Here is a 15,112-nt window from a genome sequence, read left to right as displayed (position 1 = left end):
ACCTGATTAGTCTCTTTAAATACCAGTCCGCCCCAGTGGGCCTCTCAAGTGAGCAGTGCATGCTGGTTGTGGTGGTCCTGCAATTTTTTCATTTTGCCCCAAGTGGGTTGCTGGAGCCAAACGAAATAATGAACCAAAGTGCAAAACCTTTGTAGGCGAATCCAAAGTAAAATTGTCAGATTTGCTGTGAGTATCCCAACCTGACTGCTCTTATGTGAAAATCCATTTTTAGTCACACAGACCTGCTACGATGTGCAGTGGTGCTGCTTTCCTGACTGGACAGGCCGGTTAAATATCAAAAAACGAAGTTGTCCTCATGTGAAAGCGCACTCCCAACAGGTTATATAAACGGGAAAAAAAAAAGCAAAGCCAGCAACTCACAGTGAATTCTTTAAGCAGTTTCATTATTCCAGGCCTTAAGTTATAAAATCATCTCTGGACACGTGTTTCTAGGTCAATCCTTTCTTCAGCAGAGAAAAATATAAAAGTGTTTCACCCTCATAGGTGCAGCCAGTGCTGGAAGTGTTCCAGGCATTTTTTCTTACTGAAATGACCGGCATGGCTTCAGCTTGTCTAATTACAGGCACCTGATTAGTCTCTTTAAATACCAGTCCGCCCCAGTGGGCCTCTCAAGTGAGCAGTGCATGCTGGTTGTGGTGGTCCTGCAATTTTTTCATTTTGCCCCAAGTGGGTTGCTGGAGCCAAACGAAATAATGAACCAAAGTGCAAAACCTTTGTAGGCGAATCCAAAGTAAAATTGTCAGATTTGCTGTGAGTATCCCAACCTGACTGCTCTTATGTGACAATCCATTTTTAGTCACACAGACCTGCTACGATGTGCAGTGGTGCTGCTTTCCCGACTCGACAGGCCGGTTAAATATCAAAAAACAAAGTTGTCCTCATGTTAAAGCGCACTCCCAACAGGTTATATAAACGGGAAAAAAAAGCAAAGCCAGCAACTCACAGTGAATTCTTTAAGCAGTTTCATTATTCCAGGCCTCAAGTTATAAAATCATCTCTGGACACGTGTTTCTAGGTCAATCCTTTCTTCAGCAGAGAAAAATATAAAAGTGTTTCACCCTCATAGGTGCAGCCAGTGCTGGAAGTGTTCCAGGCATTTTTTCTTACTGAAAAGACCGGCATGGCTTCAGCTTGTCTAATTACAGGCACCTGATTAGTCTCTTTAAATACCAGTCCGCCCCAGTGGGCCTCTCAAGTGAGCAGTGCATGCTGGTTGTGGTAGTCCTGCAATTTTTTCATTTTGCCCCAAGTGGGTTGCTGGAGCCAAACGAAATAATGAACCAAAGTGCAAAACAAAAAAAAATATATATATATATATATAATATATGTTCAATGACATGTGTAGCTGCAGATACACATGCTATGCATAGTTCTTCCAACATCTAGTGTTGGGCTTCGAGTGTTAGAAGTTGGTTTTCTTCAAAGAAGTCTTTTTGGAGTCACTGGATCGAGTGACACCTCCTCTTGGTTACAGTGTGCATGGGCATTGACTCCATTGTTAGATTGTTTTCTTTCCGCTGTTGAGTTCAGACGTGTTTCCTCTCACTCCAAGATTTTGAATCTGAAAACCTCTTTAATCTTTGGTATTGTTTCAATCGTTTCCATCTAGCATCAAACTGATAGTACCGTCGGAATCTAAATTTCATCATTATGGGCGTGTGCGCCTGATTCAGGCCTGTTCGGGCCTACCACGTGGAAGCCTGATGGATCAGACTCCATTTCGATTCTGCCCTCATGCCACAATAAGTTCTCATATACAGACCAACATCTGGTTTGTAATTTGTGCCTTTCTCCTGACCATCGAGAAGAAGATTGCAAGGCCTGTCTATCATTCCTATCTAAGAATACATTAAGAGATCGTAGAGCCCGAAGATTAGAAATGGCGTCAAAGTATAGAACATCTCGACGTCATGGAAGAAGAGCAGGCGCAGACAGCAGTCTCCATCCGAGGTACCGACTCCGAGCAAGAATCGGAAGAAGATAAACCCATCACGGCTGGCCAGCATGTGAGTACGTCTGCCCCTCCGCCCATACATAAAAAATTACCTTAGGCCCTGGGTACACCACTGCCAGAAGGCCATGGTTTGTGCCGAAAAAAGACAGTAGGCGACCGACCTTCGGGTTCGGCGCTGAAAAAGTCAACTCCTCCGTCCACTTTGGAGTTGAGCAAATCGGTCAAAAGTTCCACCTCGGACTCCGGTAAGCGTCCTCACTCCTCGGAATCAAAGATTTGCCGCCCTGCTTTGGAGCCGAAACAGCCGACTTCATTTTCAGGACCGAAAAAGATTCAGACTTCAGAACCGAAAAAAGCCTCATACACAGAGGAACAAAGATTTTCGAGTAAGCTTAAACAAATCTCGAAGCCGATGCCAGAATCTAACAATCCTTCTCATGAGGACACTGAGATTCAGCCAATATTGGACATTATGGATGAAAGACTAAAAGAAAGCTGGCCTTTCAAGAGGAATTAGACTCTGCTCAACCACCAGCAAAGGTTTAAAAACAAAAGGAGAAACCAGCACCTCTCCCTACTTCTCCTCCTTATTGTCCACAGTTTTCTTTTTCACCTCCACACAATAGTCCACTACGTTAACACAAATTGCCCCCAGAACACAATGTTCTGTTACAACAGGGAGGTACAATCCCTACTACTAAAACAAGCAATAGAATTGGTCCCACATTTGAAACAGGAGTATACTCACTATGCTTCCTCATTCCCCAAAAAGATGGCACTCTAAGGCCTATCCTAGACCTCAAGCCTCTGAATCTATACATCCTGTCAGAACATTTTCACATGGTAACTCTGCAGGATGTCATTCCACTACTACAAAAACAAGATTACATGACTGCTTTAGACCTCAAAGATGCGTATTGCCATTTACCCATCCATCCAGCTCACAGAAAATACCTCAGGTTTGTCATAGCAGGAAAACATTACCATTTCAAAGTTTTGCCATTCGGCATAACAACAACTCCAAGAGTGTTCACAAAATGTCTAGCAGTAGAAGCAGCCTATTTAAAAAGACAACACATTCACGTCTTTCCATTTCTGATGGATACAACTACCTGTGGATTCCTCACCTAATGAATACTCCCATGGCGCCAGCATTCGACAGAAATCTTCTTCCTAGTCTCTGCACGTCGACGAGGACGTCACTCTAGCCCACGCGATGCCGTCTGACGTCATACAGGCAATAAGAGGTCCTCGACGACGTGCCGACGTCAGTTCCCTTTTTTCCGTGCATTCGAAACGGTTATCTTCGAGGGAGCAACTGTTACTTTCGTGGTTACAGTGTATTTTTTGCTGCGTAGTCCTTCGCTGCAGTAATAATGTCGCAGAGAAAGTCGGGTTTTAAGCCTTGTCGTGAGTGTGGGGGCAAGATGTCAGTTACGGATCCTCACTCCGACTGCCTTTGGTGTTTAAGCTCCGACCACGACGTCTCGACTTGCGATTCATGCCAGCACATGAATCCAAAGGCTCTCAAGGAACGTCAGGCGAAGTTGTTTATGGCGAAGTCGAAGAAAGAAAAACATCATAAGAAGTCTTCTTCGCCAAGGCATTGGCGTCATCGAGACTCCCGGCGCCGTAGAGAAGCACGGCGCCATTCAAGCAAGGAGACTCGTTCCAGGTCTTCGGATCGGCGCCGGAGGACTTGGGAGGTCAGTCCCACGGTCACGCCGCATCCATCGACGCTGTTGCCCTCTCCGGCGTCACCGACTTCACCTGGACAGGCGTCGGTGATTGAAGTGGTGCAGCCTCTGGTGTTGTCTCCGGCGTCGCAGACGTCGAGGCCGGCGTCGGGGTCGCCTTCGATACAGGCACCCCAGTATCCGGCTTTTCCCACCCCTGGAGCCGATAGTACCGCATTCCTAAATGCGATGTATACCATCTTCCAACAGATGGCTCCAGGGGGTGCTCCGGCTGGCCCTTTGGCCTTTTCATTGGGTGATCCTGCGCCTCTACGGCCGGCACCCTTTATGCCCTTTCTCCCTTTTGGGAACGTGGGCTCAGCGCCGGTGTCGGCGCCGGTGGCCGCTCCGGTGACTTCGGAGGGATTGGTCCCGGAGATTTCCATTCCGTCGTCCGGATTTCGTCCTGACTCCGGTGGGTCCATCCGCTCCAAGTGCTCTTTCATCGGCGCCGAAGCTACCTGTGGCGCCGGACGCGGCGTCGGTTGCTTCTGAAGATCGGCGCCGATCTTCGGCTTCGGCGGAGGCTTTGTCGACTCCGCGTATCGAGCAGAGGCTTCATTCGAGGAGACGTGCTCTCCGTTTATTAGAGGAGCAGGAGTACCAACGAGTCCTGGAAGAAGGAGAACTAGAGGACTCGGGTGATGGACTGCATGGTCTAGATACAGCCAGTGGGCTGGACACTTCCCCTGAGTGGGATCTTTCGTCTCCAGGGGAATACACGGAGGAGGCTGCTTCCTTTCACGCAGTGGTACGGAAGGCAGCTAGTTTTCTGGACCTGCCTTTGCCGGTGGCAGAGACAAAACAGAACCTTCTGACAGAGGTGCTTCATCCGGCCTCAGCTGCGGCAGAGCCTCTATTGCCGTTTCATGACGCTTTGCTGGATCTGGTGCTAGAGGTGTGGAAGAGACCAGTATCTTCCCCAGCGGTTCATAGAGCCGTAGCCAGGAGGTATCGATCTGCACCAACTGACCCTGGCTTTCTTTCTAGGCACCCTACACCGGAGAGCTTGGTGGTGCAGGCCTCCTGTTCATCCAAATCAGCGCCTGGTTCTTTCCCGACGGTGCCTGGGGACAGGGACTCGAAGAAACTGGATGCGCAGTCCAAGAAAATCTTTTCGTCCTGCAGTCTGCCGTTGAAGGCCACCAACGCAACTTGTATCCTGGGGAGATATATTCATGCTCTTATGGATGACATTTTCTCATCATTTACGGAGCTTCCCCAGGCTCCGTAATTCGGGGTTTTCTGCAGATGTGCAGTAAACCCTATTGGATCTCCCTTTTGATGGGGACAAGCTGTTTGGCGCCAAGGCAGGTTCGGCCTTGGAATGTTTTAAGGAGAGCAGGGCCACAGCCAAATCGCTAGGACTCCAAGCTCCTTCTTCCTCTGCCTCTTCCAGGATTTTCAGGAGGTTTCGGGGATTTGGGCGTGGCTCTTCCTCCTCTTCCTTTCGGGGGAGATTCCAGCAACCTGCCTCTTCCCATCCCTATAGATCTTTCAGAGGGAGAGGGAGGGCCCGCACCAGAGGAGCCTCTCAGCAGCACTCTGCCTCTTCCTCGTCCTCTGGAGGGGTGCAGCAGGGAAAGCAGCCTTAGGCTTCCACCATTTCCCGCTCACTCCTCTCCTGTAGGGGGAAGATTACAGCATTTTCTCCGCAAGTGGAAGACTATTACAACGGACACTTGGGTTCTCAGTATTGTGGGAAAAGGCTACACCCTTCCTTTTCGGGAGTTCCCGCCCCTCATCCCGCCCCGCCCATCTTATTGTTCAGAAGAACACCTCCTGTTGATAGAACAGGAGGTGCAAGTCCTCCTTTCAAAGGGCGCGGTAGAGTTGGTCCCAGAGCAGGAAAGGGGTCGAGGTTGTTACTCAATGTATTTCCTGATTCCCAAGAAGGATGGTCGGTTGAGACCAATCCTGGACCTGAGGATCTTGAATTGGTTCCTCAAACAGGAAAAGTTCAAGATGCTGACCCTAGCTCAGGTGCTTTTGGCGTTGAACAAGGAAGATTGGATGGTGTCTGTCGACTTGCAGGATGCTTACTTTCATATCCCGATACTCAAGTCACACAGGAAGTATCTCCGGTTTATGGTGGGATCGCAGCACTATCAGTTTGCGGTCCTTCCGTTTGGTCTTACTTCAGCACCTCGAGTCTTCACGAAGGTGATGTCGGTGGTTGCGGCAGAGCTCAGAAGGAAAGGGATAGCAGTATTCCCTTACTTGGACGACTGGTTGATCAAAGCAAAGTCGCCGGAGCTTGTGTCGCATCATCTGCAGTCAACGACTCTGTTGTTGTTCGACCTGGGTTTTTCGGTGAACGAGCCCAAATCTCACCTGGAGCCCTCTCAGCGCCTCCTGTTCATAGGGGCAGTACTGGATACAACATTGAGTCGAGCCTTTCCTCCGCCTCAGCGGATTCAAGATATTCAGGAATTGGTTCCAATGTTTCGAAATGGAGCGGTAGTTCCAGTCCTCAAGGTCCTTCGTCTGCTCGGTCTGTTTGCCTCATGCATTCTGTTGGTCACGCATGCTCGCTGGCACATGAGGGCTCTTCAGTGGTGCCTCCGAAGGCAGTGGTCTCAACACAAAGGAGATCTAGAAGGTGCTGTCAAGATCTCCAGAGATGCTGCTGTGGACTTGAAGTGGTGGATTGCGAGCAACAATCTTTCACAAGGAAAGCTGTTCGCACAGTCGCCACCAGTGGCCACGGTCATAACGGATGCTTCCACTCTAGGGTGGGGAGCTCATCTGGGGGATCTGGAGATCAAAGGCCTTTGGTCTCCAGAGGAGCAGATGTTTCATATCAATCTGTTAGAGTTACGGGCTGTACGTCTGGCTCTCAAGGCCTTCCTCCCTTCCCTTCGTGGTCAGTCGGTACAGGTCCTGAGGGACAATACTACCACGATGTGGTACATAAACAAACAGGGAGGAGTAGGGTTGTACCTTCTCTGCAGAGAAGCTCTTCGACTATGGTCCTGGGCAAAGGACCATCAGATTTGCTTGGTAGCAAATCATCTGGCTGGGGTCTTGAGTGTACGTGCGGACGGTCTCAGTCGCCAATTCTCGGCAGACCACGAGTGGCGTCTCCATCCAGATCAAGCCCGTTTGATCTTCCAAAGGTGGGGGTTTCCTCGGGTAGATCTGTTTGCCACTCTGGAGAACGCGCATTGTCCGTTATTCTGCAGCCTCCAGTATCCGATGCAGGGAGCGTTGGGGGACGCGTTTCAAATAACCTGGTGCGGCCAGTTGCTTTACGCGTTTCCTCCCATACCCTTGATTCCTCGAGTATTGAGGAAGATTCGCCAAGACCGGGCGCTAGTCATCTTAATAGCTCCGGATTGGCCAAGGAGGGTGTGGTACTCTGACCTTCTCCAACTCTCAAAGTGCCCTCCGCTCCGTCTCCCTTTCAGGGCAGACCTCCTCTCGCAGTCGCAGGGGCAGGTTTTACACCCCAACCTCCAGAGTCTGCACCTACATGCCTGGAGATTGAACGGGGCAACCTGAGTTCCTTCTCTCTCCCGTCTGATGTAGTGGATGTTATATTAGCGGCCAGGCGACACTCCACTAAATCTATCTACGCTAATAGGTGGTCTAAATTTGTTGCGTGGTGTGGAGAGAGGCAGATTGATCCCTTACATGCTCATCTATCGGACGTTTTGTCTTTTGCTCTGTCTCTAGCGCAGAAAGGTTGTGCAGTGGCTACCATTAAGGGTTATTTGTCGGCCTTGTCAGCCTTCATTTGTCTTCCAGACCAACCATCGTTATTTAAATCCCCTATTGTTATCAGATTCTTGAAAGGTCTTCTAAATAAATATCCTCCAAAACCATTCGTTATGCCGCAATGGGATTTGTCCTTGGTCCTGACTTTCCTTATGGGGTCCCCTTTTGAGCCTATGCATTCTTGCCCCTTAAGGTATTTGGTTATAAAAACAGTTTTCCTGGTAGCTATAACATCTGCAAGGAGAGTGAGTGAGTTGCAGGCCTTATCGGTAAAGCCCCCTTATACAACTTTTTATGGGGATAAGGTGGTGTTGAGGACCAAGGCTGCTTTCCTCCCGAAGGTTGTTTCACCCTTCCATTTGGCTCAGACAATTACTTTGTCCACGTTCTATCCTCCGCCTCATCCTTCTAAAGAGGAAGAAAGACTGCACCGTCTGGACCGAAAGAGTTGAGCTTCTTTATTGATAGAACAAAGGATTTCAGGCTGGAGGATCAGCTGTTCATCGGGTACGTGGGCAAGAGGAGAGGAAAGGCAGTCCACAAGAGAACACTCTCCAGGTGGGTGGTTCTTTGCATTAAAATCTGTTACTCTTTGGCAAAGAAGGACCCTCCTGAGGGCATTAGAGCTCATTCCACCAGAGCTAAGTCGGCCACTTCGGCCTTGGCCAGAGGTGTTCCTGTGGTTGACATCTGCAAGGCCGCAACTTGGTCGTCCTTTCACACTTTTGCGAAACATTACTGTTTGGACTCTGAGGTCAGAAGGGACGGCCATTTTGCACGGTCAGTGCTGCAGGATTTCTTGGTTTGACCATTTAGGCACCCGCCACCGGGCGTGGTACTGCTTTGGGACTCTATTCATTTGGTGAGGAATCCACAGGTAGTTGTATCCATCAGAAGAACGAGTTACTTACCTTCGGTAACGACTTTTCCGGTGGATACATTAGCTACCTGTGGATTCCTCACAGTCCCAACCGCCTCCCCGTTGCCTTTCTGGTCTTACCAAGTAATCCTTGAGTGCGCTCCTCTTGGTCTTCAAGGTTGCAATAGACGTTGTATATATGGATACTTGTGTATATTTATCTGTATATATATATATATATATATATATATATCTTTGTGTACATACATGATTTGCATATATTTGTTCGTTATATTAAATTTACAGCTATTCATTGCAATATTGTGTATTTTACAAGGTTATGGGATGTTGCCTTGATCTTTCATTGCATTGGGTGGTTGTTCTCATGCACGTAAAAAATGTTGGTACTGACGTCGGCACGTCGTCGAGGACCTCTTATTGCCTGTATGACGTCAGACGGCGTCGCGTGGGCTAGAGTGACGTCCTCGTCGACGTGGAGACTAGGAAGAAGATTTCCGTCGAATGCTGGCACCATGGGAGTATTCATTAGGTGAGGAATACACAGGTAGCTAATGTATCCACCAGAAAAGTCGTTACCGAAGGTAATAAAATCAAGCAATTATACACAATCAATATGTAAAAGAAACCCTGCATACACTAGGGTTCACTCTAAATCATCAGAAATCACACCTTCAACCAATACAGATACAACCTTACCTAGGTGCTATTCTAAATACTCAAAAAGCCCTAGTATATTCAAATGCACAAAGGATACAGGCTTTCCAAAATCTCATACCCCACAGATCCAACCAAATCAACAATACACTGTAGGATTTATCAGGAAAATTCTAGGGATGATGGCATCTTGCATAGCCTAGTTCCACATGCAAGACTAAACAATGCCTCTCACAACAATGGTCTCAGGCACACGGTCAGCTTCAAGTTCTAGTGTTGATAGACCGCCAAACGGACACATCCTTTCAGTGGTAGATTTTCAGCAATCTAATGAACGGGCGGTCATTTCAAGACCCTATACCTCAGACCATAATAACAGATGCATCAATGATAGGTTGGGGAGCTCATCTCAACAATCATAGCATTCAAGGGAAATGGGATCCCAAACAGAAACAATTTCACATAAGCCACCTAGAATTATTAGCGGTGTTTCTTGCCCTAAAAGTGTTTCAACCCCTTCTCAAACAGAAGACTGTCTGATAAAAACAGACAACATGACCACCATGTATTACCTCAAAAAACAGGGAGGGACACATTCATCCCAACTGTCTCTGCTAGCCCAGACAATATGGAAATGGGCAATTCACAATCACATTCATCTATTAGCAGAATACATTCCAGGAATAGACAATCAGTTAGCGGATCTCCTAAGCAGGAATCACCAACAAACTCATGAATGGGAGATTCACACCAAAGTACTTCAAAAGTACTTTCAAAAGTGGGGAACACCAGAAATAGACCTATTCGCAACAAGCGAATACGCGAAATGCCAAAACTTCGCATCCAGACACCCACATCCTCTATCCAAGGGCTTCTCTATGGATCAATTGGTCAGGGATATTTGCTTACTCTTTTTGCCCTCTCTCACGCCTTCCCTTTTTGGTAAGTAAACTACGTCAGACATCTCTTACCATGATACTCATAGCCCCAACATGGGCACGTCATCATTGGTACACAACACTCTTAGACCTGTCTGTAGTACCTCATTCCAAACTCTCAAACTGACCAGATTTGTTAACACAGAACAAAGGTCAAATCAGGCACCAAAACCACAATCCTCTCAATTTAACAATTTGGCTCCTGAAGTCATAAAATTTGGTTACCTAAAACTTCCATAAGAATGTTATGGAAGTGCTTAAACAGGCATGTAAACCTACTAGCAGACAATGTTATGCTAACAAATGGAAAAGATTTGTTTACTACTGTCAATCTATAAATACTGATCCACTTACAGCATCTAGACAAGAATAATGTATGCCACCTACTTCATTTGCAAAAATAAAATCTAGCTTTCTCATCCATCAAAATTCACCTTACTGCAATATCTGCATACTTACAAACTATTCAACACACTTCTGTATTCAGATTCCCTGTTAATAAAGCTTTCATGGAAGGATTAAAACGCATTATTCCACCTAGGACACCACCTGTTCCTTATTGGATACTTACCAGACTCATGAGCCCACCTTTTAAATCCACACACTCTTGTCAAATTCAATTTTTAACATGAACGGTTGCCTTCCTTGTAGCTATTACTTCATTACGAAGAGTTAGTGAAATACATGCGTTCACTATTGAAGAACCTTTTTTCCAAGTACACAAACATAAAGTCGTACTTAGGAGAAATCCAATATTTGGACCAAAAGTAGTATCTTCTTTTCACATCAACCAAACAGTTGAATTGCCAGTATTCTTTCCACAGCCAGACTCAGTTGCAGAAAGAGCTCTTCATACTCTAGATCTCAAAACAGCTCTTATGTACTTTATAGATAGAACTAAAGATTTTAGGAAAACAAAACAACTTTTTGTTTCTTTTCAACAACTACATAAAGGCAATCCTATATCTAAACAAGGCTTAGCAAGATGGATTGTTAGATGCATACAAACATGCTACATCAAAGCAAAATGACAACTTTTGATCACTCCAAGAGCACATTCTACAAGAAAGAAAGGTGCGTCAATGGCATTTTTAGGAAACATACCAATGGCTGATGTATGTAAAGCTGCCACATGGTCTACTCCTCATACCTTTACAAAACACTATTATGTTGATGTTTTCTCACAACAACAGGCCACTGTAGGCCAAGCTGTCTTCAAATCACTATTTCAAACAACTTCAACTCCTACAGGCTAGCCACCTCAATTTTTTGGGAGGACTAATTGCTTTGTAGTCTATGCATAGCATGTGTATCTGCAGCTTCACATGTCATTGAATGTAAAATGTCACTTACCCAGTGTACATCTGTTAGTGGCATGTAGTGCTGCAGATTCACATGCACCCTCCCTCCTCTCCAAAAGCCTGTAGTCGTTTAGGTTTATCATTTGTACATATGTAGATACATTTACATGGACATCTCTTTATAATCTTATACTCTATCACTCCTTCCTTCACCCTTTGCGGTAAAACAATCTAACAATGAAGTCGATGCCCATGTGCACTGTAACCGAGGAGGAGTCACTCGATCCTGTGACTCCGAAAAGACTTCTTCGAAGAAAAACTACTTGTAACACTCCGAGCCCAACACTAGATGTTGGAAGAGCTATGCATAGCATGTGAATCTGCAGCACTACATGCCATGAACAGATGTACACTGGGTAAGTGACAATTTCCATATATATATATATATATATATATATATATATATATATATATATATATATAAACTTCAAGCTCCAATAAACTCTATAGTCACATAGAATTGCTTGCAGTTAGTAATTTGTAACTATGGCCACCATTGCAGATCCACCTGGTTAATACCAGGTTCCCTCTGCTGCTTGCCATATTTCCAGTAACAGGAGATGTATTGCCACCAGAACATATGGATCAGGTCCAGATCCATAGGTCCATGTTCAGTCTATAGATCAGGTCCAAGTAAAACCGAGTTGCCCTGGTGGGGCTGTAGGGACTCGAGGCCACCCAATCCCTCACCTCAGCAAGATGGTGTTGCGAATCTTCTGTTGCTTTCATACCCACGCACGCAAGCCAAGATCCAGGCACTCCTCACCTCTGCTCACCGTCTGACTGTCCAGACGGACTTGTACTCTGTCTTCCAGTCGGTCACACCGCCTCTGACGATATGACAGTAGTGTCATTACAGCATCGGTTATTCAAATCCAGTGGAGAGAATTGACAGTCCAGCGGCCAGCACAGTGAATCCAATAACATCTCAACAGCGCTCTAAACAAGGCCCTGGCAGAAGGGAGGTGGATCATGAAGCTGACAGAGCGGGTCAGCCTGCAAATAAATCCCAATAAAAGTCCACTCATGATTCACAGTAGTGACACAGTTTTCTTCGAAAGTATAATTAACAACGCATTTGGCCTACAGAGGGAAATTGAGAAAAACACATTCTGGGATCTCCCTTTTTCTGGGCTCCCACTTGATGGATCACCCAAAACTTTACAGTGAGCTGAGGTGGATGAACCGTTTTTGCGAAAGAGTCATCAAACGGTGCCAATGTAATTAGAAAATTAGCAAAACAAAAAATGCTGTTCCAATTGAAACTCGGACCCAACTAGAACTACACAGTAGCAACCACCACTGTGTAAAACATACATATATATAGGCTTTTATAGCATGCTTGTGTTCTTCATTCTGTACTCAGTGTTGCTGATATATTCATGATCACTGCTAAATTTTTGCTGCGTGTATTATTTACCAGATTATTGTGTAATATTATACAAACTGTATGCTTTGTGTGTGTGGGACTTTTGAAGCATGCAAACTCTCCTGTATAGTGTCTGGCAGCACTGATTGTATATCTCAAAACGTGCCTTTCCTCCGGTGTGATGTATAGGAAGGCGTTTGGGACATCCTTTGTCCACTCTACACAACTAGTGGGTATACCTTCATTGTTTGGGAGCAAGAGAAATCTTCCCGTTGGGACACGAAATTCTTCATACACATTGCGTTGTGCTCACTATCTCATGTTGTTTCTAGGTAGGAACGGTTGAAACTTGTGTAATTTTATTCCACGCGTCAGGCATCTCATCTCCCCAAAATATTTTTAAATTATGCTTGTCCGGTTCTCTGTGTGGAAATTATACACAAAGTATGTCCAATAGCACATAAGTAAAGGGAGATTCCCAGTGTATTGGGCGGTTACATAATTTAAATTAGTACACCCCTGAAAATGTTTCCCCAGCCCATTTCTCGGTTACAGTGGCACTTTCTGCATTGTGTTCCCTCTAATTTTTTCCCCTTTGTGTTAGCATTTTGTGGTTCATTAAGTTTATTACTATGAATTTACACTAAATCTGCAGTCTAAATGTTTATATTAAATAAATGGAGCTAATTCGAAACTTCTGAAAGTCTGTGTTCGTGATTCAATAAACTATTTTGAGACGTGGTAGGCACTAGAAATGGACCAGTCAGCACTACACCATTTTGGGATGTGTAAGACTATAGGAGGAGCCCAATCAGTTTTTAGTTTGAGTTTGGGTGCCTGTATCTACGTGCTACCAAGGAGATTGCATACTCCGCACAGTACACTGGTGAATGAAACTCTGTTTAAAATGTGACCGTTCTGTATGTTAACAGAAGTTGTGTTGAACCTGTTTAGTCTTTATATAAATTTAGCATGTGAAACTTTGTCTTTTCAGGGTCACATTAACCACATCCTGGGGCTGTAGAGCATTGGAATCGGCATCAGGAACATCATGCATTGTGTCTTTGACACACAGATTATTGGCATTACGAAATTAAGTTATAAGAAGCCTGATTTAAAGTAGTCTGTGTAAAGTCTACGTGACAGAACTAAAGCTTCTGCTACCTAACCATTTCTCAATTAGACAAAAATTTCTACCGGTGCGTTAGTAGTGGTATACTACCTCCATCCAAGTAAAATGCCTTATAATGGAAGTGTTGAGGCTGAGAAATGGAAGTGATTACATAGTGGTCACTGCACATGCTTTCTTTGCAGCCTACTGTATAGGGATAATTCCAAGAAGTCACATTTGGGCTACTTCAGTAGTACCTGCCTTAAAACACATGGAATGTTAAAATAATAGTTTTATACTGCACTGCTAAACCTGTATATATAATTTCTAAGGATGCTCCTATTTACTTTTGATTACATTGTTGCACATAATCGTTTTTATATTTCATTTACTAAAGTATCTATTTTTATGTTCTATTTCTTCTAAACATTTCTAAAATTGTTTAACATTCTGTTTTTAACGCACGTGTAAAATAAATCTTATCGTTTACGTGTTGTTTTTATTTGAAGACTCTAAAACGTATTGCAGAACTCAGTCTCATGTTTTGACTAAAACGGGCCAGTTAAAGTATGTTTTTTGTATGCAGCTTTTCTTACCTGATAAAAAAGGCGGTTCCTAGATGTGTGCTTTGTACTGTGCACATTCCTACTTGATTTTTTTTGTTGGATTGTGAAATAATGTAAAAAAAAATAGAAAATGCTTTCGTCATGTTATATAGTATAAAGATTTCTACTACATGTCTGTCTTTCTCTTTCCTTTGAACCCAAATCTGAGCTACACAATATCGATTTTAATAAAACAACTTTTATTCAGCTGGTTTATATAGGACTACTGACTGATACTGTAAGAATATTTTAAAATATATTTGGAGAATAAATACCACAGCGTATTCTAAAAGCATGAAATCTACTAAATATGACAGTTTGCATTCTCCTTGCCGCATCACACCTCATAGACTTTCTCAGACAGGAATCTGCGTCTGAGGGAGCTGCAGGGGAAATGTTAAGTCCTTCTTTGGGCGGGGAGAAAGGGATCCAAATTATATTTATATACCAGCGTATTGTACTGCAACAATATTATCTATCTAGCAGTCCTTTAGTAATGCTTTTCTTGCGATCCTTTATTCCTTTATCTGAGCGGGGTTACTCTGCAAACTAACTCTCTCAAGCCATGCATATAATTACTATGCAAAATATTAGACAATTCAGATAGGAAGCAAAATTAGTTGTTATGGAATTTGTCGCTAAGTTAAAATGATAAATTACTGATCTCAGAGTGTTGTGTGTATTATGCTGTGCTCACACACTGGGTCATCTTATGTTGAAACTAAGGTTGCCTTCTGCAACCCTGAAGTACTAGATGGGTACA

The 15,112-nt window shown here is 44.7% G+C and overlaps 1 protein-coding gene across 1 annotated transcript in view; it reads left to right on the top strand.

The window, feature by feature from the left end:
* Positions 1-14,556, top strand: part of C6H10orf143 (chromosome 6 C10orf143 homolog) — an 84,266-nt gene extending 69,710 nt beyond the window's left edge. The window contains exon 6 of the mRNA XM_069239735.1: positions 13,628-14,556. Coding sequence (XP_069095836.1) covers positions 13,628-13,657 — 30 coding nt within the window. The 3' untranslated portion in view covers positions 13,658-14,556. The remainder of the gene's footprint in view (positions 1-13,627) is intronic.
* Positions 14,557-15,112: the final 556 nt, after the last annotated feature.

Source organism: Pleurodeles waltl, chromosome 6, assembly GCF_031143425.1.
Source record: "Pleurodeles waltl isolate 20211129_DDA chromosome 6, aPleWal1.hap1.20221129, whole genome shotgun sequence".
NCBI classification, from domain to species: Eukaryota; Metazoa; Chordata; class Amphibia; order Caudata; family Salamandridae; genus Pleurodeles; species Pleurodeles waltl.
The sequence above is the reverse complement of the archived record's forward strand: the minus strand, read 5'-3'. Positions and strand labels throughout refer to the sequence as shown.